The 27826-nt window shown below is 42.6% G+C and overlaps 1 protein-coding gene across 2 annotated transcripts in view; it reads right to left on the bottom strand.

Moving 5' to 3' along the window:
* Nucleotides 1-27826, bottom strand: part of Trpm1 (transient receptor potential cation channel subfamily M member 1) — a 144453-nt gene that overhangs the window by 30064 nt on the left and 86563 nt on the right. For both annotated transcript variants that reach the window (XM_004658133.2, XM_004658132.2), the window contains exons 11-20: nucleotides 26217-26387; nucleotides 24982-25116; nucleotides 23628-23678; nucleotides 22843-22983; nucleotides 21968-21997; nucleotides 13531-13823; nucleotides 10513-10741; nucleotides 5152-5274; nucleotides 4846-4977; nucleotides 2687-2815 (exon numbers count right to left, since the gene is read on the bottom strand). In XM_004658133.2, coding sequence (XP_004658190.2) covers nucleotides 2687-2815; nucleotides 4846-4977; nucleotides 5152-5274; nucleotides 10513-10741; nucleotides 13531-13823; nucleotides 21968-21997; nucleotides 22843-22983; nucleotides 23628-23678; nucleotides 24982-25116; nucleotides 26217-26387 — 1434 coding nt within the window. The remainder of the gene's footprint in view (nucleotides 1-2686; nucleotides 2816-4845; nucleotides 4978-5151; nucleotides 5275-10512; nucleotides 10742-13530; nucleotides 13824-21967; nucleotides 21998-22842; nucleotides 22984-23627; nucleotides 23679-24981; nucleotides 25117-26216; nucleotides 26388-27826) is intronic.

Genomic DNA, 27826 nt, shown 5'->3' with positions numbered 1-27826 from the left:
CTCTCAGGAAATGCCTTTCAAATTACCTCCTTCTGCCTGTAATTAAAGCAGCTGCCTTTTGATTTCTTTTCTAATTATCTGGACACATGCCTGTTGGCTCACATTCTGGAATTAGACAGGATGAAAATTCTAGAGCAGGAATGAGTTGTGTGATAGTCCAGGGTAATCTACCTGGTGGAGATGGCAGAACAGCGCTGGGAAAAGTTGATTTGTCAAAATTTCTTTGCTACTTATACATGAGAAGTCAGGGTTAGTTTCCCCTACTTAAGATATGAACCCCTTTAAATCACCACTGAGAAAAAGAAGATGTCCACAGAGAAAAATGGAAAATATTCAGTAAGCAGTTTGCCTAGCCTTGCACATGAAATCCTGACAGCCACAGAAGTGGTAGGCGGCAGTTCGGGAGCTCATAAGCAGTAGATCCCAGGGTCTCAGGGTGGATAAGGTGGTGGTAGTCTTTCAGCCAACACTGAAGGGTTCACTAGTTCAGCAAGCAATGTATACTGGCTGATGGCTTCCTTTGCTCTCCTTAGAGGGCAGGCTCCTATCTTAAGAGAACAGTGGATGACTGGTGCTCAGTAAGACCATGAGGGCACCATAGATGGCAGGCCCTTTGGGATGTCCAGCTGTAACATCTATAGAATTTTAATGGAGCTCAGCTAGAAAAGCAACAGTAGTCAAGGCATGGCTGTCATATCCATGACCTCACAGCCACTGTTACCTGCACAATATTTCATCTATTAACAGTCTGTCATGGATGATGGAAGAGGATATGAGGACCCCATCCCTCTATGAAGAATTATTGACATTAGGGCTTGCTGGGGGAGTGGGAGTCATTGTCTGCAGTGGTGTAGGTGATCCTATTTGGTAAATAACCACACCACCCCCCACTCATGAAACCAACCCTTACTAACCTTAGTAAGTCTCTCTCTCACACACAAGAAAAAAGACATCAAAGTGGGAGAGGGACCAGTTGGGAAGAAGAAAGGAGCCAGTAGAAGGGAATGGGGAGGGGACATAAAGTAAAAATAAATAAATAAATAACAGAAAAATAAAAAGAAAAAATAAAAGAAATTTTTGTCTTGGAAGAAGGTAGGATACAGAGTTTTGAATTAGCCTCTTGATTTCTCAGGCTCCATTGGACTGATAGCATAAAACTCATTCTACCTGGAAGGGGTTGCCAGTCACAATGTTAATTTAATTGCATAATAATAACATTGATTCTGTAGCAGTCCAGGAGAGGTTAGGAAATGTTTGTGCTTTTCAGTTCATGCCCAGCTTGGATACAAACTATTCATTTGAAAGTGGATACAATGTATTCAAATTTGTGCATGAGCCAAAGGAAGGGTAGGACTGCTTGCAATGCACTCTTCCAGACACAAAATGGCCTGGATATCTATGACCTTGCAGTGCCTGACATGACCTACAAGGACACTCATAATAGAAGAAAAAGTTGATAACATCAAAATAAAAGAGAGACAATTGACAGGGGGAGAGGATATGATGGAGAGTGGATTTGTGAAGGAGAAAGAGGGGGAGTAGAGGGAATTTTCATGGTTTATTGTCTATAATTATGGAAGTTGTCAATTAAAAAACGTTTTAAAAATTTGTGGATGATGGTAGAAAGAAAAGCACCTTGCCTCTATTTCCTCAGCTGCCTGCAGAAAATTTCCTCTTGGCTTTCCATTTTAATTAAAGACTTCTAGGGACGTAAGAGTAATGAGCAAGACAGCAACGACTGTTCTTTTTCAATGCTTGGTTAAAACCTATTTGCAGCACATGGTGTGGGTCCTTCCCAGATCCCCTGGAGCCTTTCACTGGGAGGGTGTGCCCACCCAGTCTGCTGCAGGTGTTGCTGTCAAGCCCACACCTGCCCTGTTCTGGGTGAAGCCTTGGGCAACTGGAGCCACCTCTCTTTGAGTGCCAAACAACTGGTGTGGGTACAAAACTCCACTCCCTCCTCAAGGTGGGCTCACCTGTAGGACTACACTGAGAACCACACCTCATTCTGCTCTGTCCCCACCCCTCTCACTGACAGCCCCTTCCACGGATCTTCCCCTCCCCTCTCACTGACAATCCCCTTCCACAGATCTTCCCCTCCCCTCTCACTGACAACCCCTTCCTCTGATCTTCCCCTCCCCTCTCACTGACAGGCCCCTTTCTCTGATCTTCCCCTCCCCTCTCACTGACAATCCCCTTCCTGGATCTTTCCCTCCCCTCTCACTGACAGCCACTTCCACAGATCTTCCCTTCCCCTCTCACTGACAGCCCCTCTTCCACAGATCTTTTGTACTAGGGTCCAAGCATTCAAGTGCACAGTGTGATCCTTGTATTCCTCCACTTTTAGTTTCAGGTCCCAGAAAACAAAGCCAAACTGGACCCGGTTCTAGTAAGTAGTTTTCTCAAGTGGCCGGCAACCATTTGTGATGGCTTTTTATGCATTCAAGCCTGTTTATTTTTAATTAAATGCCATTTATTTTGATTTGTGTTTTGATTGCAAGTTCAGATTCAGTTGGCAGGAGAAAGGTGTACATATATGAAACAAGTGAATGGAATTAACCTGTGATGGTGACACCTCGAAGGACAAGTTCCATAGCACCTGCCATTTACGTGAAATGTTGTGCAATAAAGGCTGAAATGGAACTCAGTGGTGGGGGGGGTGGAACAAGCCTCAGGAGTAAATCACCTCTCGTATTTTCTCTAACGCCAGGCTCACAATGTAGGAGATGACAATCCACTCTTGAGGGGAGGGCCATCCTTCCATGCGCACCAGAATGACATAGTTAAACAACAGCAGGTAGCCCAGGTACGATATCTGCAAGAAGGAAGAGCTGTTGGTTGTGTTAGGTATCTTATGCTTCTACAGTGAAGTTTTTCTTCCCATGAGACTGTCTTATTTAGTGGACATTCATACCACCAGTGCAGAAAGAGAACTGCGAGGCAGGGTGGAGACATTTCACACGCCAGTGCAATACAGGCACTGACATTCCATGTTTTTTATTTATTAGGGAGAGATAGATAAACAGACACATACATAGAGAGAATCAATGGGTGCTCCAGGGCCTGTAGCCATTGCAAACTTCAGATGCATGCACCACCTTGTGCATCTGGCTTATATGGATACTGGGGAATAGAACCTGGGTTCTTAGGCTTCATAGGCAAGTGCCTTAAGTGCTAAGCCATCTCTCCAGCCCTGTTTTTTTTTTTTTTCTTTTTGTTTTTGAGATAGGATCTCACTGTAGCCCAGGCTGACCTAGAATTCACTATGTAGTCCAAGGCTGGCCTTGAACTCACAACAGTTCTCCTACATCTGTCTCCTGAGTGCTGAGATTAAAGGCATATGTCCAGCTGACATTAAATTTTTTTTTTGTTGTCTTTTGGGTTTTTTTTTTTTTTGAGGTTGTCAAGAACTTAATTGTTGGTCTTGTCATTCTCATGGGGAAATGGTGAAGTTGCATAAATTATGATATATAAGGGAACTTTCAATAGTCTGGTGGGGTGTCTTCTATAATCTGAGAAGCTGAAAAGGGTACTTACTCCTTTCTCCCTCACACACTTCCCACTTGAATATCTCTACTATGGAAGAATGGTTGAGAAGTTTAGAGTGGACATGGGGCAAAATCTTGTGCCCAGGGCCTAAGAGCTGACCTAAAAACCACCTTGGTTTCCGGTGACAAGTCTGTGATATTTTGTGGCCACAAGAGGCTCTCTATCTTTTTGGCATGGAAATAGGTCGAGTTGGGGGTGGAGGTGAGGTGAGGCACATGTGGAGGGCCATGGCCGGAGGAACCTTCCATGAAGTTGCCTCACCAGTCTGACATGGTACCCACGTTGTAGTATCTGCGGCATGCCTGCCGGGATTGCCTGTAGCTAAGTGAATTCCTCACAAAAACATTCCAATATGCTTTCAAGTCATCCCCTGCTCTTGCTCCCAGTAAGCACACTCTCAGAGCAGTGGAGGCCCAGACACCAGAGGAGGCTATGTCAAGCAGGCCAGCTCAGTGAGTACTTTAGAGAACAAAGGTCTGAGTTAGTTGTCTGTTCTAAGAGTGTTTATGATCTGGGTTCATCCATGCTGTGGTTTCAATATGAAAGGCTCCCATTGCCAAAGGACTGGTCTTAGCCTAGGAGGTTCTAGAGCCTTTGAGAAGTGGGGCCTAGTAGGAGGTCTTAGGTGAGCCCTGAAGAGTTTAGTGGGTCCCCAGTCCTTGCTCTCCTGTGCACCCTGGCTGTGAGAGGGTGTGGTTCTGCTCTGCCCTATACTCCCTACCATGATGTGCTGCCTTATCACAGATTCAGAAGACCAGACCGAGAGACCAAAACCTGTGAGCCAAAGTAAAACTTTTCCCTTTATAACTTGATTACTTCAGATGTAGGTTATAGTGATAAAATGAGGACTGACACAAGCTACGTATCTTTAAATAATTACAATAATTTAATGAAAAATGGGATTATGAGTTTACTTTTTAAATCACTAGTCATCTTTATTTTAAAATCAAATGTTTCTATACATTTGTATTACTAAAAGCATTTAAAAATACTTCCCCATAGGCAAATAGCATATGACTATTTTGCTTCATGAAATGGTATATTTGAGGCTAGGATGGCCATATTCCTGCATATATTACACATGTATATATGTATAAAATATTATATATGTGTGTGTGTGTGTGTGTGTGTGTGTGTGTGAATACATCTAGATCCAATTTTAGCTAAGCTCTCAGTTCCAGTTTTGTTTTTACAATTTGTTTTAGCTCAGTGAATTTTTAGACACTTTTTCAAAGCTCTTCACATTTTCTTAGTTTCAAACATGCTACATGATAACTACCAGGGAGGGGCCCTTACTGTGTAAAACCAGAACTTGACGATGGGTGCATTGTAGAATTCACAGATCTTTGTTCCAATGGGAATGCTCCTCTGCTTTTTGTGTTCATTCTCCTCATCTCCCTTTCTTGAACCAGCATCTGCATTTCCATCCTGGAAAACAGCACAGCACAGCACAGGCAGGTTGCAATGTGGAAAGTACACTGTGCCCAGTACATAGGCACCTCTAGCAAAGGAAACATTCTAAAAGTGCCTCCAATTAGCAACTTTCTAAGTCCACAGTAAAAGAAATCTCAACTGAAATCTAGGATCAAGGGTGCCACTGACCATGTTCTCCTCCTCTTTTTCTTTGCCATCTTCATTTTCCTTGGATGTTTGGTATGAGAAGTCATCGTATGTACGGAACTCCAAAAACAAGATGGTGGGGGGCAGCAGAATCCCCATGATGACCTAGGGATGATTAGAAACAAATCAATTCCTAAGCTATGGCAATTCTAGAAAACTTCCCAGCAAAGTTGTCTCTCAGTATCTCTGTTGTTACTTTTTCATTGTTGTGACAAAAATACAGAGATAACAACTCAAGGAAGGATTTATTTTTCATTCTATCATGGTTGGGAAGATGTGACAGAACAGATCTTCTCACATCATAGGAGCCAGAAAAGGGAGCAAGACAAAGCGAGAGACACAGGGAAAAGGAAGAGGGAGAGGGAGAGGGAGGGAAGGGAAATGAGAGAGAGAGAGAGAGAGAGAGAGAGAGAGAGAGAGAGAGAGAGAACCCGGCTGTGTTTTGGGCACTCTCCTTTTCCTCTTCTTGTTTCATCCATGTCTTCAGTTTATGGAATGGTGCTACCCACATTTAGGACTGCCCCCCCCCCATCACTTAGTAAATCCTCCCAGTATACTCCTTCACAACACATCCAGAGAAGAACATCACTGACAAGTCTTCACAGTATTTGTAGGGGATTGGTTCTGGGCCAACTGCAGATACCAGATAAATGCATGAGATACCAGAACCAGTAGAGGCATAAGGCTTTTAAGTGTATTTTCATACAACCTATGTACATCCTCCTAATACACTTTAAATTACTCTAGATGACTTCTAACACCTAATCCAATGTAAGCTATATGTGAACAGGTGTTATGCTGTATTGTTTAGTGGACACTGATGCAAATAACTTGTCCATGTTCAATAAGATACATTAAAACCTGTTTTATGAACTTTACTGTATGAACAACAATATGTTGGTCCCATTTCCCTCATGTTATGCTTTATATCCCCTCTTCCCCTCCTCCCTTCCACTGAGGGTCTTCCTTTGTGGGGTTGTTGGTATTCACCATAGGGTTATGAATGCATCAGTCAGTCTTGGGGTGGAGCAATGCCTCAGGATATTCCTTCCCACCCTGTGGCTCTTACAATCTTTCTGCCCCTCATCAAAGTAGGAAAAAACAAACAAACAATTATTATTATTTTTTTTTGAGGTAGGATTTCACTCTAGCTCAGGCTGACCTGGAATTCACTATGTAGTCTCAGGGTGGCCTCGAACTCTTGGCAATCCGCCTGTCTCTGCCTCCTGAGTGCTGGGATTAAAGGTGTGCACTACCACGCCCGGCCAAAACAAACTATTTTTGAGATGAGTTTGGTTGAGTTCAAGAACGTGAAATCCTTGGATAGGGAGGAGTGACTACACAGGTCATATTTAAAGTTATGCCCTCATCACTTGTCAATAATCTAGGAGCCTGAGTTGCATTTGCTTTTGTTCTGATAGGCTGTGCCCTATTGTTCTGGATACCTTGTTAGAATTGCAAATAGGGAAAAGTTCAAGAATATTTACTGATTTTTAAAAGAGAAATAGCCAACAGCATTATGTGTTACTCTGATTTAGAAAAAACAAACTTCTGACATTAAGTTTCAAAGCAAACAAATGAGGATGGAAGTTTAACTTAGTGCTACAGTACTTGCCTAGCATGGATAAGTGCTTGGGCTTGATCCCAACACCATTAAAAAGTGTACAGCAGGGCTGGAGAGATGGCTTAGTGGTTAAGCGCTTGCCTGTGAAGCCTAAGGACCCCGGTTCGAGGCTCGGTTTCCCAGGTCCCACGTTAGCCAGATGCACAAGGGGGCGCACGCATCTGGAGTTCGTTTGCAGAGGCTGGAAGCCCTGGCGCGCCCATTCTCTCTCTCTCCCTCTGTCTTTCTCTGTGTCTGTTGCTCTCAAATAAATAAATAATAAAAAAAAAAGTGTACAGCAGGGCTGGAGAGATGGCTTAGTGGTTAAGGTGCTTTTCTGCAAAGCCCAAGGATCCAAGTTCTACCCAGAACATACGTAAGCCAGACACACAAGGTGACACATGCCCATAAGGTCACACATGTGTACAAGGTGGCACACACATGTAGAGTTCGATTGTAGTGGCTAGAGGCCCTGGCACACCAATTTTCCCTCTATCTCTTAAAAAATGCACAACAAAAGCTAGTGAATAATTAAAATATAATAATATATAAATAAAATATAATAATACCTCTAATAAAGTAGATCATAGTACTTCATGTAAAAATAACTTCAGTATATTGAGAACATGTGTGTTATGTATTGGACAGCTAATGTGACTAAAAAAGACTTCACTGGGCATAGCCTCAATGTCAAAACAAGGGTATAGCCCATACATAGAAGATTTACTTTTGTTTTGTTTTGCTTGCTTGTTTTGTTTGAGGTAAAGTCTCACTCTAGCCCAGGAGGACCTGAAACTCACTCTGTAGTCCCAGGCTGACCTGGAACTCACAGCAATCCTCATACCTCTGCCTCTTAAGTACTAGAAGTAAAGGCATGTGCCACCATGCCCATCTAAGATTTGCTTTTTTCTTTTTGTTTTTTTGAGGTAGGGTCTTGCTCTAGCCCAGGGTGACCTGGGATTCACTATGTAGTCTCAGGGTGGCCTTGAACTCATGGTGATCCACCTACTTCTGTGTCCCAAGTACTGGGATTAAAGGCATGCACCACCATGCCCAGCCTAAAACTTGCTTTTATATGTGCTTTTCTACACTCCACCAATTACTAAAACTATTCAAATTTTAATTTGAATCACAACAGTACCTTAATTTTGTTGAAGTTTATATTTGGTTTTCCTAAAATTTAGATTCAACTTCTATTTTCTTTATTTAGAAAGTTTTTTTTTTTTTTTTTTTTTTCCTTAATGAGAGAGAGAGAGAGAGGACAAGAGAATTGTCGTGCCAGGGCCTCCAGTCACTGCAATCAAACTCTAGATGCATATGCCGTCTTGTGCACATGTGCCACCTTGTGCACATATGCAACCTTGTGCATACATCATCTTGTGCCTCTGGCCTACATGGTTGTTGGGGAGTCAAACATAGGTTCTTAAGCTTTGCAGGCAAGTGCCTTAACTGCTAAGTGATCTCTCCAGTCTTCTAGCTATGTCTTGTTTGGCTACATGGGTTTTATATGGATGTTTGTAAAACATAGGGTTTCTTTATATTATTAATTTTTTCTGAATTTCTTTCCTAAAAGTATATGGTTTGAATCTATGCTTACTTTTTTGTTTGTTTGTTTATTTGAGATAGAGAGAGAAAATTGGTGCACCAGGGCCTCCAGCCATTGCAAACAAACTCCAGATACATGTGCCACCTTGTGCATCTAGCTTATGTGGGTCCTGGGGAATTGAGCCTCAAACCAGGGTGAACCTGTTTTCTGCTAAAGGTGTAGAGTCTCTTTATTTTTGGCAATCTGGGAGTTAATGTCCAAGGCTATACATAATGTTGATATAACATAATATTAGTATATTATGTAGAATTAGATAGGTAGGCATAATATTTATATTTCTTTTAGTCAGTATGGCATACAGGTTGATCACTCCAACCTGAAAATCTGAAATTTGAAATGCTCCAAAATCTGAAGCTGATATACCATGGGGCAATCTATATTGCCAAGTTAATTGAATCTAGAATCATCTAAGAGACATATCTTTGAGCTTGTGAAGGACTTTCCAGGCTAGTTTGGGGTGGGAACATCCACTATAATTGTGGATAGCACTTTTTCCTGTGCTGGGGTCCTGGACTGAATAAGAAGAAGACAAGTTGAGCAATAGCATTTGTCCCTCTGTGCTGTGGGTGCAACATACCGACCACCATAAACTCCTGCTGCCATGACTTTCCTGTCACAGTGGACTGTGCCCTCCAAATATGAGCCCAAATCAACCTTCCCTTCTCTGCATTGCTTTTGTCAAGGAAATGAGAAAAGTAACTAAAATATGCCATTAGTGGGAAGTTCAATACCTGATCTAATATGATGGATCATAGTCAAAATGCAAGTATCCTAGAAATAGCAAATAAAAATTGCCTTCAGACTGTATGTGTGTGTGTACATATATATGTGTGTGTAACTATAAAGCATATAATAAATTTTGTATTTAATCTTGGTTCCCATCTAAATATATCTTATTATGTCCATGGACATTCCAAAATCCAAAAAATTGGAAATAATTTTGGCCCCCAAGTGTTTCAGATAAGGGATCCTCAATGTGCATTGTTTTGTCTTTATTCTCATGGAGATCTCATAAAATAGATACAGTATTGCCATCAGATAGTTGAGTTTCCTGCCAAATAAAATCTCTTTTCAAGATAACCTAGTAGTTAGATGACAATGTGATTTTTCTCCCCAGCACAGAGCTTTTCATAGCTTCTTAGTCTCTCACACACCCCATGCAATGAAAACATCACAGTTGAAATAATGCCACACAATTTCAGAATGTAAGGGAATCTGTATTAATAAAGTTCAGGTCTTTGCTTCAATGGCAAGTTGATGATCTCCTCAGGGTGCAGGATCAACCTAGGTGGGCTCAAATTGAAGACAAGATGTGACAAATAGCTCTGTAACCAGGCAGACTGGTTACATGGGGCTCTGGTGCTTGACTGCCTCAGGTCAAGTCTTGGCAAGTGACTTAATCTTCAAGCTTCAGGCTCCTCATCTGTAAGACTAGGATCATTGCAGTGTCTCCCTCCTGGGATGGCTCAAAGAAATACTGTGATCCTTATCCTTGGGAGATTTGCTCCAACACCCCCAGTGGTGCCTGAAAGCATGGGGGGCAATACTGACTCTTGTTTACTCTGTGCATTCTCCACTATGCCCTGAAGCACTGCCACATAGTGCCATCCTGAATCATATGCCTTGCCGCCTCCTTTACATCATTACTTTGGCTCTTTGAGGCTATTGGTGAGGGCCAGCGGGGCTACTTGAACACAAGCACTGTGATGCTGTGGAAGTTGGTCTCTTAACCAAGACAGCTACTAAGTGATGGGCAGGTACAATACATACAGGGGATACACTGGGCAAACAAATGATTTACATCCTGGCTGGGATGGGGTGGGATCACATGAAACTTTATCAGGCCACTCAGAACAGTATATGATTGAAAACTTATGACTAGGGGATGGGGTATAGCTCAGTGGTAGCTTAGCATGCACCAGTCCCCTGATCTCCGACACATCAAAACAAAACAAAATGGAACTTTCCATTTAGCATTTTCAAACTGTGGGTGTCTTTGAGTAACTAAAATGGAGGACAGTGAAGCTTAAACATGGTGGAGCCACTGTAGACAAAATAAGCCAGAGAGTACTGAACTCAGCCCATCAGTATGTCCCTCCTCACTGTAATCCTTACCAGTCTAACGGACACATACCTTCAGGCCAGGGTTCTTCCTCATTCGAAGCCTTCCCATCCACATGTCTGTCAGCAGCATCTGGCTGCAGGTGTGAGCAATGAAGTCCCGGTGCTTGGCTGCCACAGCCAGCTTAAGGCAAGTTGAGTTGCTCCAGTTTTTGAGCTCATAGGTCAGGAGTTTCATGGCAATCTGCTCATCGTGCTTATAGGACTGATCTAACAGCTCCACAGCAAGCTGGCCAAAATCCCTAGAGGGAAAGAGATAGAGCTCATGATGAAGTCACAATGGCCATGTCTTTCTTAGCCATATGGAGACATGGGTGGCCACAGAATGCAGGACTGGAAGTGGCTTTGATGTTCTCTGCAAGAAGTCCCCAAGGTTTGTTTCCTGAGGGGAACAGCCAGGGGCAGTACTCTGATCAGTCAGGATGGTGGCTGACTGCTCTTCCTGCAAATAGACCTTTAGGTGGACCCCAAATATGCCCCTCAGGACCTAAAGGAAACTATGTCCTTTCCCTCAGCCTTTGCACAGGCCAGAGAGGCCAGCAGAAAAGACAGCAGGACCAGTGGGGTTAGAAGTTCAAACAGTGGCTTCCCTTAGTGGGTGGGATAGTGGTGGGGAAGGTGAACCACCAGGAGGGCTTGTGGGTTCTGACCAGATTCTGATTCTTCATCTGGGTACTAGCTGTGTTTATGTTTCATTTGCAAATGGTTATCAAGCCTCACATTTGAGCTATGTGCTTTCTCTGTGTGTATTACTCTTACCAATGCATTGATTACAAGGGAATTCAGCATTCTGAGTGCTCTAAGAGAGATGAAATGTTGTTGTCATGTGGTCTAGCGCAGGCACATCTAATTGCTAATGGGTGGCAGTAATAGGAACTGGGGACGTGGAGAAAGTGATGCAATTGGTCTTTGAACACAGATTCATTCTCTTTTCACATTACTCTGATCCCAATATTTAATGAGAGTCATACTCCCATTCCTTCAGCTTTTTGTCATGGAATGTGGTTAAAAATATGGCCACATGGTGATCATTCTCTATTCTTTTTTTTTTAAAAAAAATTATTTATTTATTTATTATTTGACAGTGGCAGACAGGGGGAGAAAAAGACAGACAGAGAATGGGTGTGTCAGAGCCTCCAGCCACTGCAAACGAACTCTAGACACATGCATCCCCTTGTGCATCTGGCTAACGTAGGTCCTAGGGAATCGAGCCTTGAACCGGGTCCTTAGGCTTCACAGGCAAGTGTTAACCACTAAGCCATCTCTCCAGCCCCACTCTTTTTTATTTCTCCCTCATTTTACAGGAGACTTACTGATATGATAAAGCTGAAGATGAAGGCAGAGTTATGTGTGGGAGAATGGTCATGCCTGTGTCCTAAAGAGGACCACTGTTTGCAGTACTTTCTGGCCTGAGTCCTAGGCTGCAGGGTAATGTATCCCTATGGGAGGACTCTTGAGGAAGCAAGGACTACATCTGAAACCTCAGGGCAGGTGGATATGTCTCTGTCCTTAAATAACCATGGATTCGAACACTTGGTAGTCATTTTAAAACTCAGCTAGTCATTTAAAACATCATTGAGGTGTTGAGGTCTGCTTCAGCACTGAAGCAGACCAAAAATGAACCCAACATGGCTCACGGAAATTTTGCAGAACAGGGGGTGGAAAGAATGTCACATGTTGGGTCATGATATGCAGAGACATTTATCATAACAATAACTGTGGGCTAACTCCACAATGTACAACCCATTTACATCAAGAAGGAGGGTCCAATGGGAGGGGGTAAATCATAGATGAGCCTAAACAATGGTACAAAACTGCCTGTATTTGCTGAAAAGAAAACTAATAAATTAAATTTAAAAAAAAATCATTGAATCCAATAGAAAAACAGCAGGCTTCAAAAACAAAGATATGGGCTGGAGAGGTTGCTTAGTGGTTAACACACTTGCCTGCAAAGCCAAAGGACCCTGTTCAATTCTCCAGGACCCACATAAGCCAGATGCACAAGGTAGTGCATGTACCTGGAGTTCATTTGCAGTGGCTAGAGGCTCTGCTGCCCCCACTCTCATTCTCTCCCTATCTCTCACAAATAAAGAAATTTAAAAAAAAAAAAAGTTAGAGGTTGGCAGAGCTGCCTGTACTGAAATTTTATGTGCCTATAAAGCTGTCCTGAGGCTTCAGATTGCCATTCTGGCATGTAAGGAAGTTGGAAATGGCCAGTCTGTCCTAACAACAGATTAAAAAGTTGGAGAAGATGAAAACCAACATTTCTTCTTAGCTTTATCAGAGAAGCAGGGTTGCAGGGAACAGTGTGGTACCCAGACTGAAGAATAGGCAGGTAGATACAGAGAACTGCAGTCTATTGGAGCAGAATTGCCTGCAGAAATCAGGGCTGGCCTAGGAAGCATGAGCTGTAATTGATGAATTGCAAAGGCTTGGCGAGGACACATCTAAAAGTAATCAAGTCCAGGGGACTCAGTCTGACTAAGTCCTCACAAGTGAGATGTAGGAGAATCTCCTAATGCTTACAGTGGGGAAGAATCTATGTTCAACCCACCCAGCACTATTCTTATCCAGGCCTGCCCTCAGGAGAAACCAGCTGTGCAGAGCCTAACCTGCTGGGAGTTTATTAGAACCTAACCCAAACGGAGGAAGAGAGATGCCCAACTCCAGCCCTTTGCCCATCTAGACTAGCTAAAGGGAAATAGCCAAAAACCCTTGTGGCATTCACAGTTGAGTGCAAAGATATGCTCAAGTTTTACATCTCATCTCTGTGTTTCTTTGCGGAAATTTACTTCACTGACTTTGCATTTGATGTATGTTTCAATATTTTGCAGGAGAGGGAATAAGCCAAACCAAAAGTAGTCCAGAAATATCCCAGAGGGACCGCAGTAAAAATACTGACAGAGATGATGGGAAAGGTGTTCAGAACAAGCTTTAAACACAATGGTCCTTAAGTGAGCCACCCCTACCCACAGGAGACTGCTTGGAACAATAGTTCCTCCTGGCCCTTAGATTCACTCTGGACACGAACTTAGAGTTGTTGTCCAAATCCTGGGAGATGTCATCCACCAGCTCACTCTCAGAGGACTCGTGGGCCATTGCCTTGTAGAGCTTGCAGGCCACCAGAGCCTTGGCCATGCTCTCCTCTCCCCGCTGCCACAGGAAGACGGCCATCTTCTGGCGCTTCATCAGCACGGCCCACACCATCAGCTCGTGGAATGGGTACTGGAACCGACTCACGGCGGGGTCGTCCACATCGATGTCGATCTCTTCCTCCTTCTTCTTCTTTTTCTTCTTCTTCCCTTTGGCTGGGGGCTCATCATCCTGAGGGGAGAAAAATCACATTTATTTTCTGTGGATCTTCCTAAAAGCACAACAGTGTTCAGGAACTGTGGAGAGGGAAACGTTTGCGTCAGGAGTAGTAAAGGGACTTCTTGTAGACATCGCAGGCCTCCACTTAGCATACAGTGTTTACTGTGGTCAGTACATCGTCTAAAACTAAATGAATTAAAAGGAAATGCTGCTTTTTCAATAACTTATCCCACTGGGTTTGCAGGGTTTTCTCAGAAGCCTTTTAACTGAAAGGATGCAATGAAAACACACACACACACACACACACACACACAGAAACACACACATACCTTCCCTATAAACTGAGTGCAGACAGCACCATGGGGAGAGGAACACCCACCATTTATTTCCTCTGGGAAGTCTTCCAGTACAGCAACGCACCAACTTTCATTTGCAAAATGTAGCTGAACCAGAAACCAATTGGGACAGTCTAATTGACGCTGGTGGCACAGACATGTAACCCCAGCTACTCAGGAAGCTGAATCAGGAGGAGAGCATGTTTAAGGCCTGCTTGAGCTACAGAATGAGTACAAGGCAAGCGTAGAGAACTTAGTAACACCATGTCCTCAAAATAAAAAGTAAGCGGGCAGGGGATATAGCTCAGTGGTCGAGCAGCAACCTCAGCCCTCTTGCCTAGCCTGTAGGAGGCCCTCAGTCTCTCACTCTATGGAGGAAAAAAAAAGAAAAAAGAAAAAAGGAATTGGGGCTGAGGAGATGGCTCAGTGGAAAAAAGTGCTTTCTACCCAAGCTCAAGTACCCAAGTTCAAATTCCCAGACCCCAAGTAAAACCTAGAAGGCATGGTGGGCTTCTGTAATACCAGGGAAGGAGAAACAGTTTTTGGTTTTTCCCCCCCAAGGTAATACAGGACAACCCCCCAAAAAAGGAACACGGAGACGATTTTCTGTGTGTACTGGAAAAACTAAGCTTGGCCTCTGAGCCCGTTTCTCCAAGACGGCTACCACAGACTTGCCCAGTAGGCTCTACTTCTCCCTCAGTTTAGCTTTTTCTTTTTTTTAGCTTTTCTGGGTGAGCCCCTTAACCTGAGCCAATCAGATCTCGTCCCCGCCTGGTCAGCCTCTAGTCTATGAGCCAATCGGGTCTCTCTTTAAGCCCCTTACTCTGCAACAAGGCTCGCCCGTATTGGATGTCTGGTCTGTATAAGGGAGACCGGGCCCCTCCCCAGCCCCCAGCCCTGTGCTCTTGTCTCCCTGCGTAGCCTGTAAATCTGTTTCTCCCCTTCTCAGCCGTGCTAGGAATTCTGTCACGATAGAAAGGGGAGGGTGCCTTTTCTCTTCTGGGTTATTTTCTGCTTGTCTTCCATCATTATGCTTTGGGATAATTTCTCACGTTGATGGTCCTCTCTTGTCTTTCTATTTGAAGAAGAGGGTAATTATGGTCTCTGTTCCCTCTCCTGTTTTGGCGGCCTGTTTGACTTCTGGCTCCTTTCATCTGAGTAATAAGTGTCCCTCCCCATCCCTCCCCAAAGCCTGGCTATTCAGAAAGGGGAGGGCCCTGTGACTTGTCCGGGTACTTTTCTGCTCGTTCCACACTTGTATTGTGTCCAGATATCTTTTTCACTTTGACAGTCTTCTACATGTAATTCCTCTAAACTCTGGGTCTGCCATGTGTGTAATTCCTCTAAACTTGGGGTCTACCACGTGTGTAATAACTCTCTCAACTTTCTTCACTATTCATTTTTCTGGTGTCTGATTCCTGTGTTTTGTTATGGTTTCTTTAAAGTCTGGGTCTATCACCACTTCATCTTCTGATGTTCTCCTGTGTGAAGGTACAGGGCGGTGCTTTTATGCTTGGCTCCCACGCAAGCGTGTGAATGTGTCCGCTAAGTCCTTTAGCACGGGATTCAAGGTCTCGTCTTCCACATGTGTGTGAAACTGCTCTAGCCTAGATACCAATTTTTCCTAAATAAACCCCACAATTTATAATTTCTCCCCAAATAAACTCAGTAATTTGTAATTTGTCCTTTTTGAGTTGGTTTAATCAATCTTTACTAAAATAAGGATAAAGACCCTAAAATTGGAGTTCGCAAGTCTGGGGACCCCTCCTAAACCTCAAACTCTTGCAACAACAGCACACTGAAAGTGAGATGGAAGGCATCGATAGGAGAATCTCCTGGAAGCTTGTGGACAAACTGGCCTGGCAAACACAGAACTGAACAATAATGAGAAAGAGACCCTGCCTCAAAAGAGATGGAAGGGAGCCAGGCATGTTGGCACACGCCTTTAATTCCAGCATTCATGAGGCAGAGGTAGGAGAATTGCCATGGGTTCAAGGCCACCCTGAGACTACATAGTGAATTCCAGTTCAGCTTGGGCGAGACTCTACCTCAAAAATCAATCAATAAATAAATATTAAAAATAAATGAGGTGGAAGGGGAGGACTGACCTCCACATGTATTCCATGACACATGTGCTCCCAAACTAACACTCATAAAACGCATAAGCACACACATACACCAAAAAATAGGAATAGTGTAAAAAGAGATAAAAAAAGTTTTGTATTTGTCTTCAACATTTTAAGGAAGCAACCATTCCATTCTTAATGAGCACTGCCCTTTCCCCCACATATTGCAAATATTCCATTTCCTAAAGGACTTGGGATATGGGCCCAAGAGTGGAGCAGGATCATCAGGATTGAGAAAATTGGCTTGGAAATCTGTGGGGCTTGGGCTCATCAGGCTAAGATTTCAATTCTCAGTGGAATGGCAGAAACGGATACAGCCTATCCTCTGTCTACGGGTTCTGCATTTTTAGATTCAAGCAGCCTTGGATTGAAAATATATTTATAAAATTGCATCTGTGCTGAACATGTAAAGATATTTTTCTTGTCATTATTTCCCAAACAATATCATATAATGATTATTTAAATAGCATTTATACTGCATTAGGTATTTGAGTCTTCTAGAGTTGACTTAAGTATATAAGAGGATGTGTGCAGATTTTACACAAACGTTATACTAAAGGACTTGGCTCTCTGCTAAGCTGTTATTCTGAGAAGATCTCAAATAGTTAAATATTAGGTAGGTAGGTAGATATTTTCAGGCTTGAAGATCACTGGGGATGGACCCCTTCCTCAGAATCAGCAGGATCCAAAAGTGCAGTACTCTGACTATGAGTTAAAAGAATGGGATCTAGGCCAGAGCTGCAGCCCTGGGAAGTGATGTGACATCCCGAACTGCTTACAAGATTACTCTCTAGCCAGAGGATTTATGATAAAGAAGTAGGAGATACTGTTATCTCCTCCTCTAAGAGTCAATCCAAATGAACCTGTCAATCACCTGGAAAGGCAGATACCCTTCAGGGAAAGCTGTCTGTCCTAGAGACATCAGAAATAATATAAAGCCTTCCTAAGGTGTAGGCAATGTCTAAGTGTATGCAGTGGTCTCCCTGGCCACTGTCCACTCTCACCCCTTGGGAGTGCTACATCTTACTTTGTAATAAACTCTACCTGTCTTCTCAGTGCTCTTGTCTAAATTCTTTCTACAGAGATCACAAGGACCTAGGAGTTGAGGGGAATCCAAACTGAGATCCTGGTGATAGGACCCTAATGATATTAAGGTAATGATTAATAGTTGGTCACTTAAAGCAGCTTTCCCATTAGTAGTGGTGCATGTGTTGTGGTGGTTTAACCCAGGGCCGCATGCATTCTAGGCAGGTGATTTACCACGAGCTACATAATCAACAACAAGTGACAGGTTGTAAAGTTCCTATGTTCTCTTAGAAGAGGAATTTGTAGCTCAGTATCTGGATAACTTGCTTATTTTAATACAATCATAATGAGTGGGAGCTTTGGGGGACCTAGAGGGAACTTGACTCTGTAATTCCTATTACAAGTTGCTTACAATTGAGCAAATTCTGACAATACCATAATGAATTATGAAAACATTTTTATCAGGCCTATAGTATTTTGCCTCAGATTTTATTATTATTATTATTTTGTTTTTGTTTTTTTGAGGTAGGATCTTGCTTTAGCCCAGGCTGACCTGGAATTTACTATGTAATCTCAGGCTGACCTTAGACTCAGATCAATCCTCCTACCTTTGCCTCCCACATGCTGGGAATAAAGGTGTGTGCCACCACACCTGGCTCAGATTTAAATGTTTTCGTTTGACTTCTCTAATTTTGTCATAGTAAAACTACATTCAGAAATTTATAGGAGTTGGTTTACATAGGTTCAAAATGGACACTATACAAATTTTAAAATGAACATAGCCTTATTTTCAATATATAAAATAAAAACTAATGGCCAATGAAAATTTAAAAAAATAGAAGTCCTTTAATGCTACCTTTAAAAAATATTTTATTTATTTATTGGAGAGAATGGGTGAGACAGGGCCTCTAGCCACTGCAAACAAACTCTAGATGCCCCCATGTGCATCTGGCTTACATGGATTCTGGGAAATAGAACCTGGGTCCAGTTGAACCTGGGTTCTTTGGCTTCACAGACAAGCACCTTAACCACTAAGCTATCTCTCCAGTCCTTAGTGCTACTTTTTTTTTTTTTTTTTTGAGGTAGGATCTTACTAGCTCAGGCTGACCTGGAATTCCCTAGGTAGTCTCAGGGTGGCCTTGAACTTATGGTGATTCTCCTACCTCTGCCTCCCAAGTGCTGGGATTAAAGGCATGCACCACCACACCCAGCTCTAATGCTACCTTTTAATAACATATGCCCTTACAAAATATTAAATGTATAGCAATTCTCTTAAGATAATTGCCAGAGAGAAAATATAAAAATGTAGTTAATTTCCCCAGATTACAAAAGCCTGTTATATTTCAATATGGAAAAGGAAAACAACCAAAAAAGTGGGGGAATATGAAACAAAAGCACAAGGAAAAATAGGTATACCTACAATGGTAGTAAGTATCTATAAACACCTATCACTTAGAGATGAATTTGAGAAAACACTATAAATATAGAGGCAAAGTGAATGGCATAGTTATCAAATTTAATTTGATGAATCATTTTTAGAAAATAGATTTATAAAAATAAACCAAGCGTTATATATGCCAGTTCATGAAGGTTTTCTATTTCTGCAAATTGCAAATACCAGGAACTAACTGGACTACTTTCAAGGATCAAAATTAGAAGTCAATAACAGAAGGATAACAACAACTAAGGTTTGTATCTTCAAATTTTAAAATACACTTTAAAATTACTCTTGATTGAGGAAGAAGCTGAAATGCTTTGAAATGAATGGCTCTAAAGCTTGTACATTCCATGACCGGCGTGATACTATGCAAACAATAGTCCAAGACCAATTTATACTTTCAGTGCATTCAAATATAGGAAAAGAATTGATAATGAGTTAACATCACTGTCAAGCTGAGTCTGAAAATAAATATAGTAACTCCAGAGAAAGTTTATGAAAGAATGAATAAAATTAAAATCAGACATTAATACAATAGAATTAAAAAGAAAAAAAAAGAATGCTCCTTGACAAAGCAGTAATACCAATGTTATATATACCCAGGCATAAAAACTCAGAAAAAAAAATGCACACAAGTAAAATTACTGGTGAAATTGAAAAGGTTAGAATGCTGTGTACAAGCTAATAGCAATGAGGGCTGGGGAGGTAGCTTAGTACGTAAAGTATGTGGACTTGTATAAAAGCTGAACGTTACAGCATGTGTCTGTTATCCCAGCATTGGTGGGTGGGCAGAGACAAGAGGATCCCTCAGACTTACTGGCTAGCTGAATTGTGAACTCTAACTATAATGATCAATCCTGTCTCAAAAGATAAGGTGGAGAGTGACTGAGGAAGACACTCTGATCTCACACTCACATATGGACATGAATACACAGGCATGCCACATACACATACAAAAGAAAGAACGAAAGAAAAAAGTTGTTAACAATTAGCCTGAGAGTCCAGATGAAATAAATTTTAGAAAAATTAAAATTACCAAGGTTGACTGTAGGAAATAAGAAGCCTGAATACAATCACTTTTTCAGTTGTTGTTATCAAGAGATGAAAGGCAAACCACAAAACTATTACACAGGGCTGGAGAGATGGTGCAACAGTTAAGGTACTTGCCTGCAAAGCATAAGAACCTGGGTTCAGTTCTCCAGTACCCATGTAAAGCCAGATGAACAAGGTGGCACATGCATCTGGAGTTTGTTTGCAGTGGCTAGAGGTCCTGACATGCACATTCTCTCTTTCAAAAAAATGTCCACATAGTCTTCATGATGCACAACTATAGTATTCACTTTAAAGTCCTTGATAATTTTAACATGTAGGACATTAAAAAAAAATCTTCTACCATGAAAACTAGCCATTGGTATTGGTTTTTTAAGATGGAAAATGCATGGAAATGGGTCATGAAGTGCACACAGTCCAGGAGCTGCTGATGAGATGTGGCATATGAAGCAGGGTGTGATGCCTTTGGTAGAAAAACAGATGACGCCATTGTAAGATGGACCGTGGTTTGCAATGGAGACCCCCAAGATGTTTTGGATGTATCAGGACTGTGAAAGGCTACTGTAGAGCACTGTTGGCTTGGGATGGAAGTTTTCCCTGTGTACTCAGCTCAGCTGGAGGAATGGAAATTGGAAAGCCAGAGACTATCATCACTGCTTATGGATGTTAGATTTGAATTGCAGATGCATGCTGTTATGCATGATGGCTATTGATTTTATATTGACCAAGTCTTTCCTTGTTATGCCTTATAGCAATGAAAATGTTTACTCTGTTCCATTATATGTTGGAAGTATGTAACTTGTTTTGATTTTACAGGATGCAGAAGAGATAGTCTTAAAGTAGGTAAAGCTTATGGACTCTTTGAAGTTGGACTGAATAGAATTTGTAATGTGATATGGCCATGAGTTATTAGGGGCCAGGAACAAAATGTAGTAGTTTGAATGTATGTACCCCATAACCTCAGGTATTTTATTAAAGCTTTTAACTCAGGTCTCCAGCTGCCTAGCTGGAGGCAGTGTCACTGGGGGCAGATCTGAATTCTAGCCCAAAGGTATGCACAGAGTTTGAACTCTGGACATACTGCTTGCTATTAGATTTTTTTTGCATATGTTTTGCTGTTTTTATGGTGTTTATTGGCTGTTGGTGATTTCTCTCTCTGTTTGCATTTATGAACGGGAGCCAGATTCTTCTGACATTTGTGGAAATTTCCCTGGATGTTTAAGCCTGAAATAAACTCCTTTCTCCCATAATCTGTGTCTGGTTTGGATGTTCATCCCAGCAACACAGAAGCTGTCTATTACACTGAGTAAGCTAATTAAAAAATTAGTTTTACATACTTTTTTGTTCATTTTTATTTATTTACTTGAGAGTGACAGGAGAGAGAGAGAAAGAGGCAGATAGATAGAGAGGGAATGGGCACACCAGGGCTTCCAGCCACTGCAAACGAACTCCAGACGCATGCGCCCCCTTGTGCATCTGGCTAACGTGGGTTCTGGGGAATCAAGCCTTGAACCAGAGTCCTTAGCCTTCACAGGCAAGCGCTTAACTGCTAAGCCATCTCTCCAGCCCTAGTTTTACATACTTTTTAAATTCCGTTTTATTACCTACTGATAAATGATCACATCCTTTTATCCTTCATCTTACTCCTAAGGTGAAATGTAAAATTTACTAACATTAGATTATATTTGTCTTCTTGGAAAATGTTGATTTTTTTTTTTTTTTTTTTGGTTTTTTGAGGTAGGGTCTCACTGTAGCCCAGGCTGACCTGGAATTTACTATGTAGTCTCAGGGTGGCCTCGAACTCACGGTGATCCTCCTACCTCTGCCTCCCAAGTGCTGGGATTAAAGGCATGTGCCACCACACCTGGCTCGGAAAATGTTGATTTCTTATTTAGAACTTTATATTTCTATAGTGTTTCTTTTGTTATTTTTATGGTTTTGAATTACATTGTTTGATTTGGAAACTTGGTAATTCCATAAAATGAATTGAATTGCTTCTATCCTTAAAAATGTATAGATTCTTCTTCATACTTTGGCCAACTCATGTAAGCAGATTTTGGTGAGTTGTGTAGTTGACTTATTCATGGAAGACATTGTTCAGTTTTGTGTAAATATAGACTGCAAGGTCTGTATATATTTTACCAAGATAACATAAAATGGTTACAAAAAGATTCTACTTACCTCCATTCCAAGAAGCTTAAGAGCTTTAGGCTGCACATTGAAAGAGGCAGAAAAATTAGTTTACTCAGATAACTTAGTTATGTTAGCAGTATATTAGGAAAATTGTTAGTAGTAGACATAATAAACTCAAAACTTAGTAAAAGTATTAAGTGACAGTAATAGTCAAGGAAAATAAATGCTTTAATATGGAAACTGCTTCTTTCAGCAGAAGCCACTTGAGGGGAAATGCAAACAGTCACAGGACTGTTGTTGTAGACCAGAGAAGCTCCTCACAAAGCCTCTGACAGAGCTCTGGAATGAGTGTATGGGCAAAGCTTTTGCACATATATGGCCTGTGAATTGGGCTCTTGATAAGAGCAGGGCTTGGAAAGGCTCTCGTAGGAAGAAGGGACACAAGTATTAAATTGAATTTAGTAGAGATACATGATCTATTGAAGTAGAGTGGGGATGGCTAGCCAGAGATACCTTAGATACTATGACAAGGAGCCCAGCCACTATTTTTTGGACAGTAGAGAGCCCTGACCTTTTGGAGGCAAGGGTGCTCTACCATGCTTTGGAAGGCAGCAGTAGTAAGGGTTGGGTGGCAGGATGCACTAAGAGGGTACAAACATGGGACCAGAAGGAATGCTACTATGGGAAAAGGAGGGCAAATATGATTGATGGATAGCATGCTGTCTGACATGCTAAGGTGTGATGCAGGGTGATATGAGGCTTGAAGACCTCACATGGAAACACTATGGCGGCAGGGAAGGGGTGTTTGAAGACAGAAGGGGTGAAGAGCTGTGCTTTGAATGAGCTGAGTTATTGGGAAGCACAATAAGGGACCACATGCCACTCTAGGAAGCACAGGGCATTGCACATCCACCAAGCACTACCCTTTTAGGACCAAACAGGTTGTTGTAGAGAGTCCGGAAACTCTTCCGAGTGTAGTTGCAGCGGTAGGCACCTCCCATGAGGTACTCTAGTACAAGCCCTATGTCTATGAGGCTGATGTGGTAATCAGGAGGAAGGTTGCTCTGTAAAAAGAGAAGTTTGTAGTGTGGACATTGTCAAACAACTTAGGCATAAATTAACATCCCATCAGCAGCCTGGAGTTACAACAAACAAATGCGAGCAGTAAACAATATTCAGTCTGTTACTACGTAATGGAGGGGCTAATGGGATAAACGATGTTCCAAAAACTGGATTAAGTTCTTCCATTGAGAAGAAAGGATTAGCAAGTCTAATGACTGTAGTTGTAGTATGTTGATGTGAAGGGAGTGGTATTGTGCAGAGTGTAACAGCGGAGTCATTTGGATGTGGGCCTTTGATAGCTACTTCCAGGGGGAGAAGCCTTGGGAACTGGAGCTGGATTTCATGGACAAAGACCTGGGCCTTGTGGGAAGACAGAGTGTTCTTCAGGACTGGAGCTTTCCGAGTGGTACCATGCTATAACCAAGCAGCCATCAGTGTGTGCTTGTGGTGTGGTATGTCCATGCAAGCTAGAAAAGCTTATTCTTCTCTTTTTGTAGTTTTGAACTCATGTTACAAAGGGGGAAACTTACTATTGTTCATGTTTCAATTAATAAAAAGATAACATATTTTGGAAATTAAATATTGCTTTTAAGAAATTAGTGAATGCTGATAACAGGTAAGGATTGTCAAAGGTTGACAGACTGACCTTTTTAACATCCCTCACCAGCAGATGAAGTGTGTTTGGTGGGCCCAGTCTCTGAAAGAGAAGCATTCAGCCATGGTAAGTATGTTTTACTCTTCAATTCTTGGAGCAAAGTTTTACTATATTGGATAGAATTAATGAATTGTAAGAACTGGAGTGTAATCCCCTCTTGACCCATTTATTTTATGAAAGAACTGCTTATGGTTAGGAAGTATCTATCACATTCAAATGTATGTGAAATATTTTGTATTGAATTACTTTTGAAGTCTCTCGTAATGTACAGTGTAGGGTTAAATAACTGTTCACCACATTTTAGGGAGTCACTTCTGAGGACCATTTCTGCCACTTGAAATATTTTTTAATGTAATGAATTAATTTATATATTTATTTGAGAGAGAAAGAAGAAGAGAGAGAGAGAATGTGTATGCCAGGACCTACAGCCACTGCAAATGAACTCCAGATGCATGTGCCATCTTGTGTATCTGGCTTACATGGGTTCTGGGGAATTGAACCTGGGTCCTTTGACTTTGCAGGCAAGTACCTTAGCCACTAAGTCATGTCTCTAGCCCCCACTTAAAATCTTAAAATGGGGAAAGAAATATAAATTCTCAAAACATATGCAAGAATGTAAGCTAAGGAGATTTCAAACACTTCCATTTGAACACAGCAGAACTCCTTGTTAAACTTGACTCTGCATTTTTCATTGAACATGCATGAAAATGTGAGGGTACAAAGGAAAAATTTCCTTATAAACCCACATGACTTTTGATCTTCCACTACTTGTGCAAGTAAAATCCTCTTGCTTCCCACGTGTGGGATAAGTGAATGTAGACAATCTCTGACTTATAACAGTTTGTCTTAACCATTTTTAGACTTTAGCATAAAGTAAAAGTAACATGAGAAAGTGTTCTTTGAATTTTGACCCTTCCTCCAGGCTGGTGACCTGTAATCCAGTCTTCTCTCTTCATGCTGGGGAGCAGCAGTGAGCTGTAGCTCTTGATCAGTCCCAGGATTACAAGGAAAAAGCCCTACATTTTTGTGTCCCATGGTATTAAACTATGATGTTCAGTAAGTTAGGTGTCACTGTATTTTTAGTTTGTGATCCTTGCAAACTCATTGATGAGTTTGTCAGGATGACATTCTAAGCTAAGGAGCATCTGTCCTCCAGCTGGGGTGACAAAAATGTGAACACAGACTGTGGCCAGCAGCAATTGAGAAATAGTTGCCTGCCACTAAATATGGGCTTCCAGCTGAAACCATGTTCTAACAGTTGTAGGCTCAGCTGAGCATAGTTTTCCATGATGAAAAGTTCTTCCTGAGGGCCAGCACCCCCTGCCCTGCCTCCGTGGAAACTCACTGTGTTGTAGAGCTCCTCCAGCCTCGGAATGGTTAGGAAGTGCTGCATATTCACTCCATTTTCAATCAAGAGCTTCACAAAGTCAACTCGATCTAGGACTAGAGCATCCAGCATGGCTTGCTCCAAGGCATTCACCTGCAGGAAATCCAGGAAGGGAGACACTGGCTGCCTCTCAGGAGACACCAGGCAGAAGGCTAAGTGGAATCATCATGGAATGCATGTTCTGAACCCCTAGGTCCTGGAATGTTCTCAGTATTATTTTCTATGCTTTTTTTTTCTTTTTAATTTAGTGCTCAGAATCAAACTCAGGGTCTTACACATGCTGTTCAAGTGTTGAACTACTAAGCCACATCCCAGCCCATGGTTCTCTGGGTAGTTTCCCTTGAATAAACATGTGTTAGGTCTTCTCTCCTTTCTTCTGGTTTCTCCTTACATGTTCCACTAAAGTTTGTAAAGGAATTTATCTTGTTAAAAAGAAGTCACAGGCCATGCGAGGTGTCACACACTTTTATCCCAGCACTCGGGATGCTGAGGTAGGAGGATGGCTGTGAGTTCGAGGCTAGTCTGGGTCCTCAAAAAAAAAAAACCACAAAAAAAGTTACAGTCATCCTGATGTTTCCCTGCCCAGTTTCTCGCCTCTGTTTCCTTGACTGAGGAGTGTTTTTTTAGAAGTAGTGGGACTGTGTGGGCATGTCCCAAGCAACCAGGCACCATGAGGGTGAGTGACTATGACTATGACAAATACCCAGCCCTGCAGAAGCCTTGTCTTGTCTGGTTCCTGGCAGCAGGGAGACCCAGAACCCCCATATACGTGTGGCTGCAGTCTCCCAGCCCGGACAGCTGCTCTTAACCCACACCCAGTGAGAGACTATCTGTAAAGAAGATTTGGCTATATGGGTTGCAATTATGTGGCTTGTTCCCATATTTTCATGCGACCAGCATCTGCACATCTGTGAGGCCGAGAGAGCTGCTATTGAGCACAATGACCAGGGCTTTCTCTCTGAATGGCACTTTGGCCCCCAAAGAAGGAATGTGTGGCGTTTTTTCAACTGACAGCTGCATTGCAGTGACCATGATACTGTCTGAGGACTGACATTCTATCCCTCCCCCTGGGGACACAAGGCCCTGAGGGGGATGAAGCAAAGATGATTAGAAGTGCCTCTTCCCGTGGAGAACTGGGGCGATGCAAGGTTCTCTGGCCTCCTAAGAAACAAGAGTAAGGATTTTCTCTGTACCCAGTTCAGCAGCTCAATCTTCCGGGGGTCAGTTTCTTCCTCCACTTCCTCTTTCACTTTCCCTTTCTTCTTGCCTTTCCCTTTTCCTCTCCCCTTGGTGGTTGCCGTAGGTGGCTTCTTCTCCTTTTCAGTGGCTTTGGTATCCACTGGGGGAGCCAGGCTTCCCAGGGGCTGCAATGAACATCAAGCAGAGTTGGAAAAGGCATTATGGCTGTTCCTTGTCCTTAGACAAGCACTATGATAACCACACCAGCATTTGTGTGCACACACACAGAGCACATAAAATACACATATGCCTTCACATACACACATGCCACACACTGACACGTATCCACATACATGAACAGTATACATATGCATATATAGCACACGTTCATATACATGTTCACACAGCAAATGTGCACATACCCATGCAGTGCATCCATGAGTGTGCACGTGAGTGTTCACATGTATCTACACCCAAGAAACATATACACAGTCACACACAGGCATGCATAGCTATACACACATAAACTCAGTCACTGTGGGCATGGGTGCATGAAGGAGCAGGCCCTGATAGTTATCTTAGTTATGGGCACAAAGACATTCTGGGCTTGATGCAATGACTTGGTGTATTTGATGAGGCTGATATTTTGACTTATGTGTATTTTCACAGTGGAAAGGATTCTGAGAGGCGAATTCAAAAGCAACAGAGCTATCTAATGATGGGAGAAGGTGACTGCGAGTGAACCAGAGGCAGAAGATATCACTATAACCACAAGCTGCTGTGTGGCAGAAAGATGAGCTGAGCTCACAGGTGGATAAAGCGGCTCTGATGGCTGCTGCAGAGCCATGCGCAGTGTAGAAGCTGACTGTAGGCTCACAGGCCGTGTGCTGGCTCAGCAGACTGAAGGGGAAGCAGAAGTGGGTCTCGTGTCCTGGACAATTGGGGAACTTGGAGGGTGCCCTGGCACAGAGAGCCAGCATTTGAACTTCCTCGACCCCCCTGCTGATGGTCCCTCCCCATTGCCCTCTTCCTGCACACGCTTTGTAGAGCTGTTTGCACACATCCCCTGTCTCTTCGTTCTTCCCTACACTTGCTGTGCTGGTTCTTCCCTGTCTGTCCGTGGTGCTCTGGCTGCGATCACTGATGACAGTGGCTGGGTCCAGTTCATGGGGACACCTCAGCCTTTTGGTGCCATGCCCTCAGTCATCTGACTACTCAGCTGTTTCCTCCCCAGCTTCTTCCCTTAGCTTCTCAGGCACCCCAGGCTCCCACTTTGTTCTTCCCAGTGCCGCTGGGCTCTGCCCTCAGCCCCTTTCCCTTCCACTCTGCTCTCTCCCACAGCCACCTCAGTGATGCCCACACTACCAGTCACCATTTATTTGTAGTTTCAGTCTACTCTTCTCACCGCCACTTGCTTTCTCAAAGACTCTTATGCAAGAAAAGGAAAAATAAATTTGGCTTCATGATAATTTTAAAAAGCTGTGTTTCAAAAGATAGTATCAGGAGTAAAGGCAAGGGCTGCAGTGATGGCTTTGTGGTTAGGAGCACTGCCTGCACAGGCATGAAGGCTTGAGGGGCTGAGAACTTCCAAGCGTGATTCTGCAGCACCCATGTAAACATCTGG

The sequence above is a fragment of the Jaculus jaculus genome, chromosome 3 (assembly GCF_020740685.1).
Source record: "Jaculus jaculus isolate mJacJac1 chromosome 3, mJacJac1.mat.Y.cur, whole genome shotgun sequence".
NCBI classification, from domain to species: Eukaryota; Metazoa; Chordata; class Mammalia; order Rodentia; family Dipodidae; genus Jaculus; species Jaculus jaculus.
Note: the sequence above shows the minus strand (reverse complement) of the source record. Positions and strands in the feature narration are given on the sequence as shown.